General features: G+C 43.8%; 1 protein-coding gene across 7 annotated transcripts in view; it reads right to left on the reverse strand.

The window, feature by feature from the left end:
• The window catches only part of PARP4 (poly(ADP-ribose) polymerase family member 4), a 2,748,946-nt gene that overhangs the window by 848,264 nt on the left and 1,881,538 nt on the right, over positions 1-19,144 (reverse strand). For 5 of the 7 annotated variants that reach the window (XM_069639200.1, XM_069639199.1, XM_069639195.1 and 2 more), the window contains exon 30: positions 8,325-8,468. In XM_069639200.1, coding sequence (XP_069495301.1) covers positions 8,325-8,468 — 144 coding nt within the window. The remainder of the gene's footprint in view (positions 1-8,324; positions 8,469-19,144) is intronic. The other 2 variants (XM_069639202.1, XM_069639198.1) reach the window with 1 other exon arrangement.

The following is a 19,144-nucleotide window of genomic DNA, read 5'->3' on the forward strand; positions in this document are numbered from 1 at the left end:
AATGTAGGTTTAGACAAATTCGAAGACGACATAAGCGGGTTAGGTTTACTCCAATTAGGGTGACTAGAGAGACCCCGTCCCTGAGCAAGAGCACTGTATCAGGGATATCCATCTCTCATGATGGTTTGTGAGGTTGGCGTATCAATGCGGTCTTCCACAAAAGCTTGATTATTATTAGGTGTGTCAAAAGAGGGGGCGGGAGGCAGAGATCCAAATGAGTGTGTATATCAGTTGGAGGATCAAGCCCCCTGCCTCTTGGAAAGTACAATTTATTCAGAAATCCCCCCCCAGATTTTTTTTGTTGTGCACCTGGGGGGAATAATGGGCGAGTTAACCAAGGGTAGTTGACCAAAATTAGTGGCCACACCTAGGTCATGCTTATGTGCCCTCGCCCCTTCAGGATGTATGGCCACCCCGCATTTAGAGGACAGGTTTGGGACAGCATTTGTGTGTCCTTTTTTGCAATTACATTGACAAAACATGGGTATAGTGGATGTAAAGGAGATATTTTGAGAAAGAGGTGTTGCTTTCATAACAATGGGATATGGAGTACAGTTCAAATTTGTGTTCATAGGTGAATTATACGATTTGCCTGGACCACTACCTGTGCACTCATTAGCCCACACCCTCTCTGCTTGCATCAGTGCCTCACAATGTTTAGTTATACCTGGCACAACGTGCATGTCTCCTCTGTCACACTTACAATGATTCTTCAACACACCAGAGGGGGGCCTTGGATCTTTCAGTGGCGCGAGTATTGGATTCATAACCAGGGGAAGGTTACTGACAAAGATTACCATTTTTGGCGTTGTTTGCAGGCCAACATCAGCATTTAAGGGGCGGAAGGGAAGGAAGAGTAGATGTCTCAGTTGAACTTCAAGTGAGTAGGAACAAAAATACTTTTTGCCTCATTGGGATTATTGATACCAAATTAGGGTGGACCTAAAGGTTTAGTAGGTGGGTTCAACACAGGCAACAAAGTTGGAGTACATGGAATAGAGTTCCCAGATGGCAAGGCAAAATGCGACTCTATACCACTTTCCTCTGACTGGTGTCAACTGGATTTGGAAACCTTTGGACCGTTTATGTGATTTTTGTAGGGATTCAGCAATAGTAAGGTTGCGTAGCGACTTGTGGGACGAAGTATTTCGACGTTTTATCATTTTCTGATTTTTGTTTTTTTACTTTGACTTTCTACAGTGTCAGATACATCTGAGGGCTATGTGTGGACCACGGCTACTGTTTGAAAGGTATGTTCACTTTGGGAAGGTGTGTGGGTAACAATGGCGGGACCAGAAGCAGTAGGAATTGAAGTGGAGGTGATATTGGATGTAGGAGATACCTCTACAACAGAATCATCAATTGTGTTCGGTTCATTAACAACAGATCTGACATTACCATGACATAACACTTCAGCTGGTGTGGGCAAAGGCTGTAATGCTAAATGCCCAAACACAAGCTTCCAAATCTTCACCCTTAATATTAATAGCACTTATGAGAGGTGTATTAACCTTAACCTCCTCCTAGATGTTATCATACAATTCGACAAACAAACTCAATACCATATTGAGTGCCGAGAGGCTGGGGAAGGAAAGCTTAACAAAATCTTGAGCCTCATGTAAAATGTGGTGAATTGCACTCTCGCTAGGTTGAGTGGAGTAGTCGGTGGAAGAGATTGGCTGCTCATCACGATTCACTTGAGATAATCAGTTAATTCTGTTGGAGATCCAATTGCTGAGGCATCACAAGTCTGTTGGATGACACCTTCTGTGGTCTCACCGGTGGTCAGGAGTAGAACCAAGTCTGCGTACTCAATTATGCTAATGTCTGTAACTACATACATCCGTGTGTTTTCTAAGATTGCAGACTTTCTATTGGCTGAGAATATTTAACTTCAGTGCTGGCCCCTGCAAGTTTGGGGAAATAGTGCATTATACACTGACCCGCTATTGGAGACATCGGAATAGGAGGGCCTTGATTCTTGATGGCAGATTTGTCTTTAGTGCCCCTTTTTTTATTTCAATTGATTGTGTCTCCATAAGGGTTTCCATGTTAGTCTTAGTAACTCCAAGATTGAATCTTAAGGCTGCTACGATGTCTGCTTCATTAGTTGGTATCTCTGTGTTTCCAATGTTCGATATGGAAGGGACAAGAGAGATAGTCGTAGTGGGTGGAGTTTTCAAGTTGACCTGATGGTAAGATGGGTCCAAAACATTGAGTTGACTTCTAAGACCAGTTCTAAGGGTCATAGTCAGAAGTAGTAAAAACAACTGCAACTCCACAGGTGCTCTGTATATGGGTGGGCTCAAAGAGCTGAAAACAACAGCCTCGCAGTCACTCACTCCAAAATGTAAGGGATCAAAGGGCTATGCGCAGCAGCCCCGCAGTCACCCAGTCCAGAATTCTAGTGTTCAAAGCTCCCAAGCAGCAAACACTTGAACTGCCCCGTTGCACTAGCAACAACATTTAAAGCAAAGGCAAGCTGTAACCCCACACTGTATTAGTTCCTGCACCTATGACACCTATGCCAGATGGATCTCACAGTAACTTTCCAAAGAGGCTGCAAAAAACAGCAAGGCTGAATCGCGGTGTAGAGTTTTTACCAGGGGCTCCACACTCCTTCAATTCTTCCTTTGCTGAAATGGGGAGAGCAATGAGAGCTAGAGGAACTGACCTGGCGCGGTTCCAGAGAGCGTCAAGCCGCACTAAACGAATACTCAGTCGCTTCCGACACCAATTCATCCACTGCAGGAATCTGTTTCTTTCGCAATGCTTTATGCTTCCTACTGATATAACGAATCGATGCTCAATGCCATCGTAATCTTGGTAAAGAACATTTACAGAATACCTCCCAACCCGACATGTGAAGCACCTGTTTTCAGCGCTCCAATTTATCTTTTGGAATTCATTGTTTTTAAGCTCGTCAGTGAGGCACAATCAGATAGAGGAATAGCTTTGAATGAATCCCCTATAGTAACCCACTAATCCTAAAAAGGCTCTTATATCTTTTTTAGTTTTGAGAACTGGGGTTTCTTAGGCAGCTTTTACTTTTTCACTATGGGGTTGAACCAGCCCATTTCCCACAAAAAGACCAAGCTACTTGATTGCTGACTGTGCCAAGTGAAATTCTTTTGGGTTGGGTGTGAGGCCCGCTTTTCTTAAGGCTCTGATGACTAAATATAGATAGTGTAGATGTTCTTCCCATATTCTACTGTGTATAGTTATATCTTCAATATATGCCCCACAGAAAGAGGAGTATGGTGAGAGGACTTGGTCCATTAACCTTTGAAATGTGACTGGGGCCCGGTGAAGTGAAAAAGGTAATACTTTAAATTGGAATAGTCCAATGGGGGTAGAGAAGGCTGTTTTCCTTGTGCTCCGGGTTCACGGGTACTTGCCAGCATCCCTTTGTCAGATCAGTCGTGGAGGGAAAGGTGGCGGTTCCCAATCAATCAATCAGATAGTCTTTCCTTGGCACAGGATAACTTTCCAATTGGGAAACCGCATTTACCTTTCTGAAATAAATACAGAGCCCTGATGATTGATCCGGCATGGTAAGGAGTACTATTGTAGAGGACCAAGGACTCTGAGATGGCTCGATAATGTCAGTGCTGAGCATCTTCTCTACTTCCTCTATGACTATTCATTTTCTTTTTTCCGGGATCCTGTAGGGTTTCAAATGGATACCCTTCCCTGGGGATGTAGTGAAAAAACCCTTTTACTACCCCTCACCCCCATCCAGTTTATTTATAAAGATGTCTGGAAACTGTACCAGCAAGTCTTGGAGATCTTTATTTTGATTCTGTGATAGGTGGGAAGGAATCAAAGTACTTTGCCTCGTCTTCTCTGTTAGAGACTCATTAGTACTACTGTTGTGGCTTCCACAGGATCCTCTCTCCACTCATTTAACAGGTTTACATGGTAAATATGGGGTTTGATCTGCCTATTTGGTTGGGGGACTCGATCGTGTATGGCCCTGTCTGCTCAATTACCTCATGGGGTTCGTGCCATTCGGACAACATCTTGTTCTCTGATCTTGGCAGGAGAAAAAGGACATTTTGTCCAATGGAAAAAGACATGAGACCTGAGCTAAGCCTTCTTGTAGTGATTGACCTTTTGGCTTTCTTGGGCCTTAAACACATGGGCCTGAACGATTGCTCTCAAGGTGGCCATGTGTTCTTTCATCCTTTGGCCTGTATGTGAGAGTGGAATAAGGGCCTCCTCTCTTTCCTCCCAGGTCTTCCTTAAAATGTCAAGGACATTCTGTGGTTCCCTACCATAAATTAATTCAAATGGTGAGAATCCTGTTGAGGATTGTGGTGTTTGCTGGACGGCAAAAAGGGCCCAAGGTATCATAATATCCCAATATTTGCCATCGGCCCGACCAATATCTGAATTACGTTCTTGAGAGTCTTACTGAGATGCTCTACCAGTCCATCAGTCTACCGGTGGTAGGCAGAGGTCCTGAGGATCTTAATATGGAAAATATCCTTTACCTCTGCCATTAACTGACTCATGAAGGTAGTCCCTTGATCCATTAGGATCTCCTTCCCTCTGGAAACTAACATGTGAAAACAAATAGGATGATGTGTTTCAAGATTTGCTGAGAGGTATAATTGCATAATGGGAAGGCTTCTGGGTACCGAGTAACATAATCTACGATTACCAATATGTAAGGATTTCCCAATTTAGATGGTTCAAGGGGCCCAACTATGTCCATGCCTATGCAGCCAAAGGGTACATCAATAATTGGTGGGCATTGTAAGGGAGCTGGAAGAGGAATTTGGAAGCTAGTCTTTTGACACAGGGCACAAGGAAGCACAACGCTTTTTACATCAGCATGGACCCCAAGCCAACAGAAGCGGCTTATTACTTGTGCCTGTGTTTTAGGTGTTCCTAAATGGGTGCTTGTCAAGTGGGAGCAGGCAATCCTCAGTACCATCCTCTTATGACTTTCAGGCACCATAATCTGATACCTAAGGGCACCAGGGAGGCTAAGGCCGCCTCTATAAAGTAACCTGTGTTTCAGGAAAAAGAATGGCCCCCTTTTAGTCTTCCCTATTCCTCAGATACCACATGTAAAAATGCCTCTGCTAGCAGGGGTTATCGCTTTGAGCGAAGGCTATGTCAGGAATGATTTCAACTTCTTCTCCTAGGGCCCTTGGTGGTATCAACTCAGTTGTAATTTGGGACTCTTCATCTGCCTCTCCAAAGCCTTTTCCCCCTCTGCAGAGGTATTTTCTCTCCCGCCTTTATCTAATATGCCTCTTTCCCACTATTTTGAATCAAGATCTTTACATCGCCGCTATAGTCAGGTCTATGCTGCCTGCTAAGACATGTAGGCCATATCGCCAGGCTAGGCCCGACTTGGATGCTAACCTAATGTAAGTATCGGGTTGGGGGTACTAGAACTAGGTCAGTGGGTATTAACATCCTATCTCCGGGTTGAATCAATTCGACTTATGCAGTAGCAGGGTTGAACGCAATAGATTTTTCTGTACCTACTGATGGATCGGAGGCTTGGTTACTAGGTTTTGCCAACTTTAGGGTTCCCCAGTATATGTAAACTGAGCCCAATCCCACCCCTGAATCCATATGTGATGAACCAGGAATGAGATGCGAATACAGAGGACTTATAGTGATTGCCATCAAGTGTTAATGAAATAATAAAAGGGTTGAAAAATGCCCGACTGTCTCTGCTGTAGGAGGTATTTCGCTACTTCAAATAAAACGAAATGTTTGTCTAGTGTCAATATGTCCAAAATGTAATGTCCTGTGTCTGAAATTCTATCCTAGCCTTCACACTTCAAAAGTAACTGTAAGGTACTAAGTGTATTATCGCTGACCTAGAAAGTGCACAAATGTTCAAGTTCAAAAGAAATGGTAGACTCCAACAAAAGGTTCCAAATTAACAAGGTTCACAGTTCCAGGGGATAACTCCCTTACACTGGTTTCTTTACACAGCACACACAATTCACTTCCTGGGAATGGCTCCTTCCCCGAGGTTTCTTTCTACAACACAAACCCTTTACTTCCTGGGAGTGACTCCTTTCCTCAGGTTTCTTTCCACAACAAGTACAGTTAAAACAAGTCAGAATCTTAAAGTCATGCGTCTTCCTTATGATTACCCTTTCCAAAAGAAATGATGCAACTCAAAAGGCAAGTGTCAGACCCACAGGAAGCCTGGTATACTCCCCTGCCAGGCTTCTTTCGTCCTCAATATTTACTTCACGGTCCGAAGGGCATCAGCATTCCTTGGTGCTTTCTTTATGTTGTTCACTTTCGCTAGAATAAATGTAACTTTGCCTGTTATACTCTCCTGCCGGGACTCACAATCAGCTTTCTTTCTTCTCTCCCACAAGATAATATTTGCCCAATATTGATTTGACAACTCTTGTTTAACACAGTTCAATTTGTTTTCAGTACTTTCAATAACTTGGTTTCCGTTTCATACATAGTGAATCAGCACATGTTTGCTGTTTGTTTCAAAGCCCCTTCAAACTTGTTATGTTCACTTAGCCTCCCTTGTACTGGTGTGAAGCGGTATCCACCCTCAAGCAACCTGGTAACCCGTTATCCTTCCCAAGGCTTACCGGTTGCTTCAGTGGTCTCTCGTGGTACTCTTTTCTCTCTCCTTTCAGTGCCGGCCCAGCATGTGGTCCGTCAGCTTCTGTTCCTTCCCACTGCCTCTTGCTTACTGGCGGCGGGCCGCTTGTCATTCACTTTCCCCTTATGCTGGCAGGTGTTTCTTCAGCCCAGCTCTCCCCAATGTGCTGGGCTGCAGCATGCTGACCGGCGCCTCTCCAGCTTGCAGTACCAGCACTTATCCTTCCTGTTCTTGCACTCCGTCTCCTTCTAACATGTCAGCTGGGGTGAATTTAAACTTCCCAGCAATGTGAAGTGCCTTCTAAAGACTACACCGTCGCGTTTGCTCCAGTCCACTTCCTCGTCGCAGTACTCCCATATACATGGGATTGGAAAATAGTTTGGGGTATATTACTTTGACAAGTATTATCAGTAAGGTTTACGGGTGACGGATAGGAGTTAGCACAATAAGCAATAAAGGCATAAGACATGGAGGGGATAATCCTAAAAGGGAAAAGAGGGTATGTGTTTTCATCCGATGATGCATACTATCCCCCTGAGAGTCGCTTCACCCCATGTGGTCCTCCCTAATTTAGCCACCCCCCCTCCCCCAGTGTCAGGGTCAGGTAGCGGCTGCCATCCCCTGGCAACATGGGGAGAGACTATCCCTGGGAAAGGAGTGATGACACTGTCCGATTTACCACAAGGGTTAGACACCAAATTCAAATCCTAAACTCATTCCTTTTAAAAAGTATATATTTTTACACTTTTATAATTATGTTTTAAAGTTATCTTAATGAATTATGCAAGTATCACAGCTTTATCTGGAAACCTGGGTTGGCACGCGAGAGAAGCTGTTGAAACTTGACTAGCAGTAGGGGAAATGTCTCAACACATGGGGTACAGAGGTCAAGCATATTGTGCGAACTGAGGTACACGACTGATCGGTCAGCCACTATGTGCTGTGTAATACACAATAATACATATGTAAAACGCTGTGCTGTCCTGGCATGGATGGAGTCTGTGCACCTGTGTGGAACCTCCATATCCCGAGACTCCTATGAATGTGCACTTGCCCTAAGGAGGTGTACGCTGTTGAGGGTCGCCCGGGGAGACAGGGCCGGGGCAAAACATTCATAGAAATGGTGATTAGCGATCTGGCACTCAAATACCAACCAGTAGCAATAAGTGAAACAGTCTCAGATACCCATTCACATGCACTCACGTTTGGATGAACAGATTCAGGTGCATATAAGAACATACCTATGTAGAAGGTAAAATCAACATTAGTTAGAGCATTAGTCAGAGCAATAACCCACTACCTGAAACACATTGAAAAGAAAGGGTGTTAGATACAGAAAACTTCTGTATTCCCCATGCCGCAATGACCCAGGTTTGTGGGAAAGGTCAGATTTCAGAAGTGCTAGTTTATCAGCACAAGGCAAATGGATACTGCCTGCACAACCACATAAACACATGTCAACTGTATAAACGGAAGCACCTTATATAAAGTAAACAGAGCTAAGTGGAAAAATCTCAAAATAAAATAAAAACATTTTGAAGCATTAGATTTTTGTATGACCAGGATCTGTTTACTCACTCAATGCTAAATGGAGATGAAGACAACATATCTAAAATTAAGTCAAATAGAGCTTTAGAAGTGAATTTACGTACAGAACCCTTTGAGGTGAATTATGTTAAAGGAATTAATACTTATATAGCACCATGGAATTACTCACCGTCGCCCAAAATTTCATTGCTCTTACCTCTACGGTTTCTTCATCAAATTCTGTTTCCCAAGTCATGTATGGTAGAATATCAATATCTTCTGCATCTATAATTTTTTGAATATCTGGAACATCTGCTTGCGATTCATTGGTATCCTGAATAAAAACACACCATGAATGACGCCACGTGAGGAAAAGGTCAACAGAAAACACTAACAGTCACCATGGTTCAGCAGATTATTATTATTTACAACATCTATAGTACCTTGGGGAATCAACTCAAGAAAGAATAAGGTCTATTACTACTAAGGGTGTGAGGATGGGATAAATCAGCTAGGTGCAATGAACTATCTATGGCAAAGCGAACCTTCCCTAATGCCTACTTAACCCCTATGTAGTCTGTGGGGTTTCGTGTAATGTAAGCTTTTTGATTCCTTAGTCTCAGGGATTAGCACCAAGATGATCCTTGCTGTCCTCCTAGCGGTAATGGAGTTTCTTCTTCATAGGCTTTGAGGTAGGCTCAGATGTTTCCCTCTTGATGCGCTGTGTTCTCCTGTGCAGATAAAAGTAACTTTTCTCAGTACTACCAGCAAGTTATTCTTCCCAATTGCCTAACTTATTTTGCCAGCCTGTGCTTTTATAACACACCACTCATATTATCCTCCACGGGCAATGCCTTTTTTGCTCAGCGTTTGACCTCATCCCAACCTGAAGAATATTGAGACCACAAATCCAGTGGGCAGCTCTCCTTTTGCCGCATTTGACCTCAGCTAGTGACTCTTGCTTTTCTCCTATATTTCTTGGGGTATGTTCATTGCCAATGTCTGAGATAAATCCCGAAGGAGACTTGCTTTTTTCCTTCCCTTCTCTGGGTCTGGTCTCTGTCAGTCCATGAGATCTATTCCTTGAATTCCTCAGATTGATAGAACACTGCTGATTAGAGGGAAGGACTGAAATGTTTCAAGGTTTTAATACAATTTTTAGTTGATTATGTTTTAAAATGTACATGATTGTATTTGTATTTATGTAGCACCTTGAAACTGGTTTAGCTGGCAAGAAATTGCGTTTAATAAATATTTTCCTATCTATCTTGCCCTCAGCATGCTTTTGGATCCCTCCTTGTTTTTACATGGGTCTGGTTTTTCCACTCTGAGATAAGGTCCTTAATAGGCTCTCTCTGTAGCAGGTTCTGGTTGTTGCAAATGTCTGAGTTCTCCAGCATGGAATCTGGCATGGATTCACATGCTCATGAATATTTCCCGTTGTCAGACTAGGAATCCTCGGTAGGGTGGGTTGGTGGTAGAGAGCCTGGGGTTAGGGTGGGTGGGGGTAGAGAGACTGGGGTTAGTGTGGGTGTGTGGGGGTAGAGAGCCTTGGGTTACAGTGGGTGTACGGGGGTAGAGAGCCTGGGGTTAGGGTGGGTGAGTGAGTGGGGGTAGAGAGCTTGGGGCTTCCTGTAGTAATACAAGCTTTTAAATACACAGCAGTGGCAGACGCGAGCTGCACCCAGCAGCTTTCATTCCAGCTGGGGATGTGTCTACGCTCTGCTTGAGTCCTGGCAGGCAGCAGCTTGAGATGGAGAAACATGAGGATGAGAAGGCTGGATAGAAAATAAAAAACTCTGCTTGGCAGGCGAGGACTGCCGTGAGTGAACTGGAAGCAAAGGAAGGATCACTCTGCAGCCCACCCAGGAAGTCATGGAAGTCATGGTGGACAGTTTCACTGTAAAACACATGATCATTGGTGTAAATCGTGTAAGGCCATGAATATATATCAAACTGTGCTTCGGCAATTATGCATCCCAGCATTCACAGTTACCATATTAACCATATATCCTGTTTCTCAAACAGCCTTTCCTCTTTTCTTTCTTTTCTGATAGTAATGGTTTGTCACCCAATGCGCCAAAAACCAAAAATAAGACTTTCAAATGGAATCTATAATGTATTATAAAGAATCTATTTGTCCACCCACATAAGGTTATAAAGGTGAAACAAGCATATGCCTCGAAATCCTACCAAGACTATTGTCCTAAGGCCATATAAGGAACACATTGCTTAACTGCCAGTAATGTTATTTCTGATGGGTACTGTTATTCTACCCACAGCCAGTAGGTAGTGCTAGGCAACAATGAAGCCAGCTCTGTCACAGTTCTTAGGGGTTAATATGCACCGGAAGTGACAGCAGGGCCATATAATCTCGGAACCACTGATGCCATTTCCTCAGTTTCGTAGTTTGAAGCGGAAGCTGAGAGGAACAAACAGTTTCGCTTGATTTTCAAAATTAGAGGGCAATTGCAACAATCCCAATTAAAATCATCATGTAAGCAAAGTAGAAGGGAAGGGTGATGAGGTATCTGTGCGACGAATAACAGTATCAATAAGAACTACCAACAGTTAAGTAATTTGCTTTTTTCTACATCATAAACACTCAATATCAACAGAGTCTCATGAATTATTAGTCCACCTGTGTTTTTAATTGTTAGCAAACACATGTTTCGACCCGTAAACACTCAGGTCTTCCTCGGGGCTAAACAATCCTAAATACAAACAATGCTTATAAGCAATAAAAATAAAACATATATAAAAAGTAATAGAATTCAATAAATTACCCATAATTGTATAATCACATATAACATGAGGTGATACATCCAAAAGGAAATTAAAATTAGACCAAAACAGGAAAATAAAGGAGGTCCAAGGGTTGGGGAAGAAAAAGGGGGATACAAAACATTGGTTATACATTTATCAAATGTGCCCTTGCTTGAATAAACTCAATCACAGCACTACCCAAACTAGTGCTCGTCACTGTGTCTTGGCATCTTACCTTTTTTCTTTAGTGAAGTCTGTGAAAATGTGTTCACCACCAAACTCCTAATTAGCAAACCAAATCAGTGATCTAAAGTTGGGTCCAAACTTAAAGGTAGGCATGCAAAGACAGTTATCATGTGCAAGTGCTTTTTAAGCCAAAATGTACCTCTTACAGGTTTCAAAAATGACTATGGCCAAGTCATGCTCTAATTACCTTTTTCCGTTCTGTAATACATGGCCAATTTCTGGTCCACTTGTGAAACCTAAACTTTCAATGGTGGGTATATGCATAGATGCATTAGCGCTGTACAGGCGAGCCTTGATGCTCGCAATTACGAATGAAAAGTATTCTGAAGCTGCGTTTTCTTCTAAACATCAGATCCGGTCCAAATGCTCAACGTTCCAAAAATCACCAATTAATAAACAAGTAAATATCAAATGATGACAGCCCTCATATATCGCTATTTACCGGTCATCTACGCACCCAAATATATTAACAGTTCCTTTACCTCTTAATACAACATTTGTGCACATAACGTCCACGTTAAAACTTGTTTGATGAATTGTAAAATCACAAGAGCATTCCCACACAAACAACAATATGAATCAGGCTTAGTAGCTGCTAGTAATTGCATATCACGTAGTTATGAACCTTATGATCTATGGAGTATTAGCATTACTGTCCGACCATGCCCATTGCCTTAACTGTAGATCGATTTGTTAAAGTCCATCTGCCATATATTCTGGCCCTGAGGCGTTATGCGTGTAAACTAGCAGCGGTATAGTGTTTCAAAAGGACTATTTGTATGTCAGTACCGCGTAAAAGAACGTTTGTAACATCAGACGCGGAACGTCTGACGTCATGATTACTTACAATATCAAAACAAGTTGTGCCTTACACAAGTCGTAGCAAGAAGCAAAGATACTTTAGCTATTGAAATGCATGCTATGCATCTATAAGCTAAAAGCTCATTTGAGTTACGAGCTTGTGCAATAAACACATGCATATGGTGTCTCGTTAGATCGAAAGCAAACATCACTGCATCCACCTTTGTCCTATTTAACGTTTCTGTGCCTAATTCCAGATAAACATCCTTTTACTCCTTCTGGTTCTCCAAATTAAACCATCATACTGAAGCTAACCAGAATTTAATTTAGAGTATATATTTAAAACACCAAAGATGGGCCTGCAATCTCATCTATGTAGCCTTCGTGTTTCTAAGGCTAGAGCCCTCATTGACTAATGAGGCTAACCATAAATAAGGTAAGCCAAAGGTCAAATTACTAGCCCATGTGTAATGGTTGCTCTACTCTTATACTACACATATCTATATAGGAGTGGTGGCTTTAGGTGCATAGCTACAATGCTGGTGGCTGCATTCCACAGAGTTATTACACATTGTATCTAATCTTTGCAAAACAGTGCCCAATGTTACATAGGTTGAACAATACAAGACGGATTAACAATTCAATACATAGTATTCCAGACATACAGTAATGTAAGAACTACTTTAGTATATAACAACAAGGACCGTTTTGGGATTGCCTACTGTGGGTTGCCCAATTCAGTAATCACACTTATGAAACACACAGTTTCTTTGATAAAAAAGATGATTCAAGTGAGCACGTGTCTCTAGCTTGGCTTTCAAGCATCTGTGAATGCACTGTGTCGTGCTAAAAAACAAATGTTGGGCCACATGAAGAGTGGGCCATATGTCTGCTGCTTTCTAGATGAAAAGAACTGGAATCTTTAATGGGTTTTCTCTGTCGGGCAGGTGCAGAAGTGTTAAAAAAGAAGAACAAAGGATATTCTTCGGTGAATGAAATGACCTGACCTAGAGGACAATAAGATCACCCAGAGTCAGTGCATTTGGACTATGGATCCCCAAACCAACTAACCACGAGGGTCCCAACTTTACAAAAGAATCGAGAGAAATAGATTCACCGAATGGCCCCAAATGGCCCGGACAAGCAAGTAGATAACAGAGCTGCACCTGGGGAGGACTCTGTGAAACATCCACAGGGGTGCAGCGTGAAGCCAAAATGGAGGCAGTGTCGCCGGTCCGAAAAAATGGACCGCCAGGGGAGGGGAAACTTGTAGGTGGGTGTTAACATCTGGGTTTCAATTCATGGTTTGTAGAGGACCCACAAAGTTTTCCTCTGGGTTGGAAAGCAGGCTCAACTCCCATGGCTTGTTGACTGGGGTATCAATAGGATTGTTGGGCTGTACCAGAGGGGAGGGGGTGAAGGTGGGAAAGGGGGCCAGGGGAGGCAGGGAAGTGGGCGGAGTGGAATTCCAAGTTAAAAGGTCACCCAGAACCAGAGGGGACATGGGGGACAGATTGTCGTTAGAATTGATCACACTGAATGTCAGGGGTCTGAATTCCCAGGTCAAAAGAAAAAAAGCTGGAGCAATTCCTGGACAGGGAAAACCCGGATGTAGAGGCATTACAGGAAACCCATGTTCAAAAAAGGGACACATACAAGCTAAAACTTAGACGGTTCCCACATATATTGCAAGCCAATGCCCAGAGGAAGATAGGGGGGAGTTCTTATAGCCCTTAGAGAGCTACCGGGTCTGCATATTGAGGCCATGGAGGGGGACGCAGAAGGCAGATAAGCCCTTGCAAACATCTGATGGGAGGGAGACTCATACACACTAGCGTCAATATACGTGCCCAACACTGGTCAGGATGGATTCTTGCGGGCAGTACTGGCTAGAATTGAGGGATTCGCAAAGGGGAAGCTTATCCTTATGGGGGATTTCAACTTGCCTTGTGACACAGCTCAGGACAGAAGTGTCAAGGTGTCCATCAACCAAGGGGTCCCATCCAAGAAACAGAGGTATCATGTTGCCCAATTAGCTTTGGTAGACTGCTGGAGGGAGGAACAGGGGACGGACAAGGGTTACACATTTTTCTCCCACGTCCACCGGACCTTCTCTAGGATCGATTACATCTGGGTTTCGGGCTCCTTGTTAGGTACAGAAGATGGAACTAGGTGCAATAGCACAGTCAGACCATGCACCTATCACTGTTATCCTCCACCGGGAGAGTGTTGGTTCAGGGCTGGGGGAATGCAAGTTCCCCAAGCACCTTCTAATAGATAGTGTGATATGTGAGGAGTTAAGAGCTAAGATTGGGGATTACTTTAAAACCAATAGGACTCAAGACGTACAGGATCACGTTGTTTGGGATGCATTCAAGGCTAGTTTTAGGGGGGGAACTGATTGCTGTGAAAGCTCAGAGGGACAGACAAATAAGGATGGCACAGGTAAAGTTGGAAACTCCCGACAGGTAATGGCCAGGGTGGAAGGGGACATGGGGACACACGCTCAAAAAGGAGTACACGCAGTTAAAGGGGCAGCTGGAGGTTCTTCAGATGCAGAAGGCGGAAGAATCACTATTATACCTTCAACAAAGGTATTAAGTCATAGAAAATAAGGCTGACTGATTACTACGACAGCAGTTTAGGAAGAAAGAGGTGCCCAGAACAATCCTCAAAATCAAGACCGGGAAGGGATGTAAGCTCCTCCACAATGGGACATTATAGCGGCTTTCACTGAATTCTGCTCAACATTGTATAGTGAGTTCTTATCTCTCTCAATGTCCCTTACATAGAATTACCTCAGCGGGAAGGGAGGAGTTAGAGGAGCAGATCACCCCCGAGGAGGTGAGGGCAGCAATTCTTTCCTTGCCCAGGAATAAGGCCCCCGGGACAGATGGCTTCCCAGGAAGTTTGTATAAAAGGTTTAAAGAGATACTGATCCCGATATTAGTCCTACTGTTCAATGCATTTGGGAGTTTGGGGCACATCACCTCAACGACGGAGGAAGCAAAAGTTGTGCTCCTTCCAAAAGCAAACAAAGATATCACGCTGTGAGGATCGTACCGCCCCATTGCTTTCATCAATATTGATGGCAATCTATATACAAAAATGTTGGCAACCTGCTTAAAAAAATAACTTCCCAAACTGATCCATTTTGACCAGTCAGGATTTATCCACCACCGACAAACATTAAACAATAGGCGACGAGTTTGCCACCTTATTGAGTAGGTCAATACAACCAAAAGCCCCCCTGAGCTGCTGGCCATGGATGCCGAAAAGTCTTTCGACCGTATTGAGTGGTCATTTCTTTTTTGAACGCTAGAGGCTATAGGGTTTGTGCCTATATTCCCTCCCTACGCCCAGCAATTAACAGCCACCTATCCGAGGGGATTCAGGTGTATCGGGGTACCAAACAGGGGTGTCCACTTTCCCCGCTTCTATATGCAATCCAATTGGAACTGCTTCTGGCACACTTGCGGTCGGCACCAGAAGTCAAGGGCATTAGCTTGGGGGAGTTGCGAGGGGGTACAAGGTGATGGCTTTTGCTGATGACATGATCCTCGCTATATCCAGTCAGGAGACAACATTACCAGCAATTACCAGAGAACTTCAAGCCTTCGACTCTGTGGCAGGCTTGAAGATTAATGCACACAAATCAGAAATTCTAAACTTGACTCTATCAAAGGCTCATTTTCAGGGGGTGCGAAAACCCTGTCTTTATATATGGGAGGAAAAAAACATTAACTACTTAGGGATTCACATAACTGGAGCCCTGAACTCTGTGTATCAAGCTAATTACAGACCCCTGCTGGAATCGGTAGGGAGCATGTTGAAGGAGTGGGGACCGCCGTCTATATCTTGGATGGGGAGGGTCAATACTCTCAAGATGGTGATACTTCTCAAGATCCTGTACTTTTTCCAGGCCCTCCCGATAAAAGTTCTGCAGAAATTCTTCAAGACTCTAGTGAAACAGAAGCAGTCCTTCATTTGGAACAAGAGAAAACGAAGGTTTCCAATGAAGCTGCTCTGGGCCCCTATACACAGGGGTGGGTCTGAGGGCGATTCACTTTCGGCTCTATTACTTGGCAGCTCAATTGAGGGTGGGTCAGGGAGTGGTTTACGGGGGACCAAGGCAAGATCTGGCGCAGGATGAACAGAGCGGTGGTGGAGAGGCCTATGGAGGAGGTTCTGTGGTGTGCAAGACCAGGCAGGGGCAAGAACATGTATCTAAGCCAGATCATGGCACTGGTGGGGGATGTATGGGACTCTCTGATCCGCCTGGTGGGACTGACAACTTTCCTTCGCCCTTTTCGCCTCTCTTTCGAAATCCGCAGTTTGGGCCTGGAAGGGAGAGGGGAGCCTTCACCCGGGGGAGGAGGCAGGCTGCCACAAATTGAGAGACATGGCGAGGGCCAGGAGATCAAAACATTTATACAATGCAACGAACATTTTGGCTTTGGGTAAGGGGAGAGATTCAGCTATTAATAGCTGAGTCACTGGTGAGTGAATGCCAGGGTTAAAGAGGCAACGGTCAGGTAGCTTACTTGTTTTGAAAGGTACCTGACAACAAACTCAGCCGGTCACCCTGGGCCACACAGTACCTGAAGAGAGATGGGTCCACCTATGGGAGAGCATACCCAAACTAACGGGCGATTCAGATCCAGGAAATGTGGATAAGGGTAATGGTTCAATGGCACCTCACTCCTGAAAAGCTCCACAAATGGTACCCGGGGGTATCAGACAAATGTTGGAGGGGGTGTGGGAACTTAGAAGCATATTTGGTGGGACTGTAGAGACATACAAGCCTTCTGGGTCTCGGTTAATGTGGCCATGAAAAGGATCATTGGCCCACAGATTCAGAGGGGCCACTGGGAGGCCATGTTGGCGATGGGAAATGTCAATGAGGGACTGCCGTCCAAGGCACAAAGAAAGGCTTACACTATACTTAGCATAGCAACTTTACCATTGGTGGCACAGAAATGGAAAAGCAAGGTGGTCCCCACAGAGCAGGAGTGGATGGCCATAAATTTGGTCCTTTGTGGCATTAGTGACTTATATAATTCTGGGCTATCATCAAAAGTTTGTGGCGGACTGGTACTTGGTCTTGTCGTTCCTTTGAAAAGACTTCAGGGCAGGCATGTGCCATCAGAGACTTCGGGTGCTGGGGTTGGTTTGAATTCAGGGAATGTTATCTTTTCAGAATCTCTTTTTGTATGGTATGGGGTGGGAGGCCAGGGGCTTGGGGTGGAGGGAGCAAGGAAAGGCTACATTATAGTTGAAAAAGTAAATAAACATACGTTTTTTTAAAGTAATTCTTCCCTGTATGTACGTCTGTAAATCTGAATCCAAGGTAAGTACATGCCAGTGTTTATGAAATATTTTGTATAGTTCACTGTTCCCAGCTGAGTATTCCATGATCATTCTCACTATGTGTGAGTCAGATGCTTTCTTAGGTTGTAATAGATTTATCCTATTCAGACCAGTGCTTTCATTTTAGCTTATATAAGTATGTCTTGAGTGTACCCTCATTGTATAAATCTTTCGTTCAAGACTTTACACTCTTTTTCCAATTCAACAGTTTTCTTGCAATTCCTTTTGGCCCTGATATATTCTCCAAGCGGAATATTCCTAATTACAATCGGTTTATTGCAACTGCTGGCCAAAAGTACTGAATTAGCCTCTGTGGGCTTCCTAAAAGTTGTGGACAGGATCTTACCAACTTTGAGACACAGATGTATGTCCAAGAAGTCAATTTCTGTGATATGTACGGTACCTGTTAACTGAATACCAAAAAACATTTTCATTTAAATAGCGTACAAAATCCGTCAGGTTGGTTTCATTACCTTACCAGATCAGAAAAACATTGTCAATGCACCCGACCCAAAGTTTTATTCGACGTGTAAATGTATGTTCACAATCGATATGTAACTGTATGGTAACAATATATATAAAAAAAAGATTTGCCAATGGGGGCGTATAATTCGCTCCGATGGCCACTCCTTGGGTTTGTCTATACAGGGTGTTGTTGAATAGATAAACATTATTACATAATATGAATTCAACCAGGTCTTTCAACATGACAATATGAAGAAAGTATGATGAAGATCTTTCAGCAAACAGGTAATGAATAGTTTTTAGTGCCAGTTGATGTTCAATAGACGTATATAGCGCCTTCACGTCTAATGTGACCATGCAAAAATGCTCTGCCCACTCAAAATGGTCTAATAGCAGTAATAGATGCGTTTTATTTATAAAATAAGCACGCAATTTTGGAACCTCTTTAGAGATTACAGCACCAATGTATCTTGAGAAATTCTCAGTTAGCCAACCCATGCCACTTACTATGCACCGCCCTGCTGGTGTTTTATCAAACTTTTTACTAATTTTAGGAATTGAAATATATTGGGCCTCATTACGAGTCCGGCGGTAACCGAGGCGGTAAAACCGCCTGGTTACTGCCGGACTCGTATTACAATTCCGCCTCCGTGACTCCCGGAAATACCAGGGCATTACGACCCTGGTGTCCCGGGAATTCCGGAGGCGGAATTCGGTAAATCCCCATTCCCGTTGAGTCCCATAGGACTCAACGGGAATGGGGAAGTGGAAACACCGGCACCATCTTGTGATGGTGCTGGTGTTTCCACGTCCGCCTGCAGACGGGCGGTGTTAAACCCGCCAGGTCAGTCCTGGCGGGAACATCACCTCCCGCCTGCAGGACTCGGGATCGGGCGGTCCGGAATTAACAGTTGCGGCGGGTTTACCGCCACTGTTATTTCCGGACCGCCCGACCTGTAATGAGGCCCATTGTCTGTATTTTTGGACTAGCTAGTGTTAAATACTTTTTGTCTTCATCTGTTAGGAGTCCTGTCCTCGACCATTTGCCAATCAGTGTATTTGCCTCATCCATAATGCTCCTAAGTGGATGTATCCTAAGTCTCTCATAACAGCCAGGTACACTAAGGTTTGCTTCTGCCATGGTTATATAATCTTCTCTATCCATAACTACTACATTACCTACCTTGTCTACCGGCTTAATCACAATGTGTTTATCACTCTTCAGGGAGGCTAGTGCTTGTCTCTCATATTTGGAAAAGGTTTACCTTACTTACCTGTAACTATTGTTCTCTAGCATGGGACTGGCATGGATTCACATGCTCTTGAATATTCCCAGTCAGGCTGGGAATACTCAGTAAAAGA

The sequence above is a fragment of the Ambystoma mexicanum genome, chromosome 7q (genome assembly GCF_040938575.1).
Source record: "Ambystoma mexicanum isolate Mex_15411 chromosome 7q, UKY_AmexF1_1, whole genome shotgun sequence".
In the NCBI taxonomy this organism is placed as follows: Eukaryota; Metazoa; Chordata; class Amphibia; order Caudata; family Ambystomatidae; genus Ambystoma; species Ambystoma mexicanum.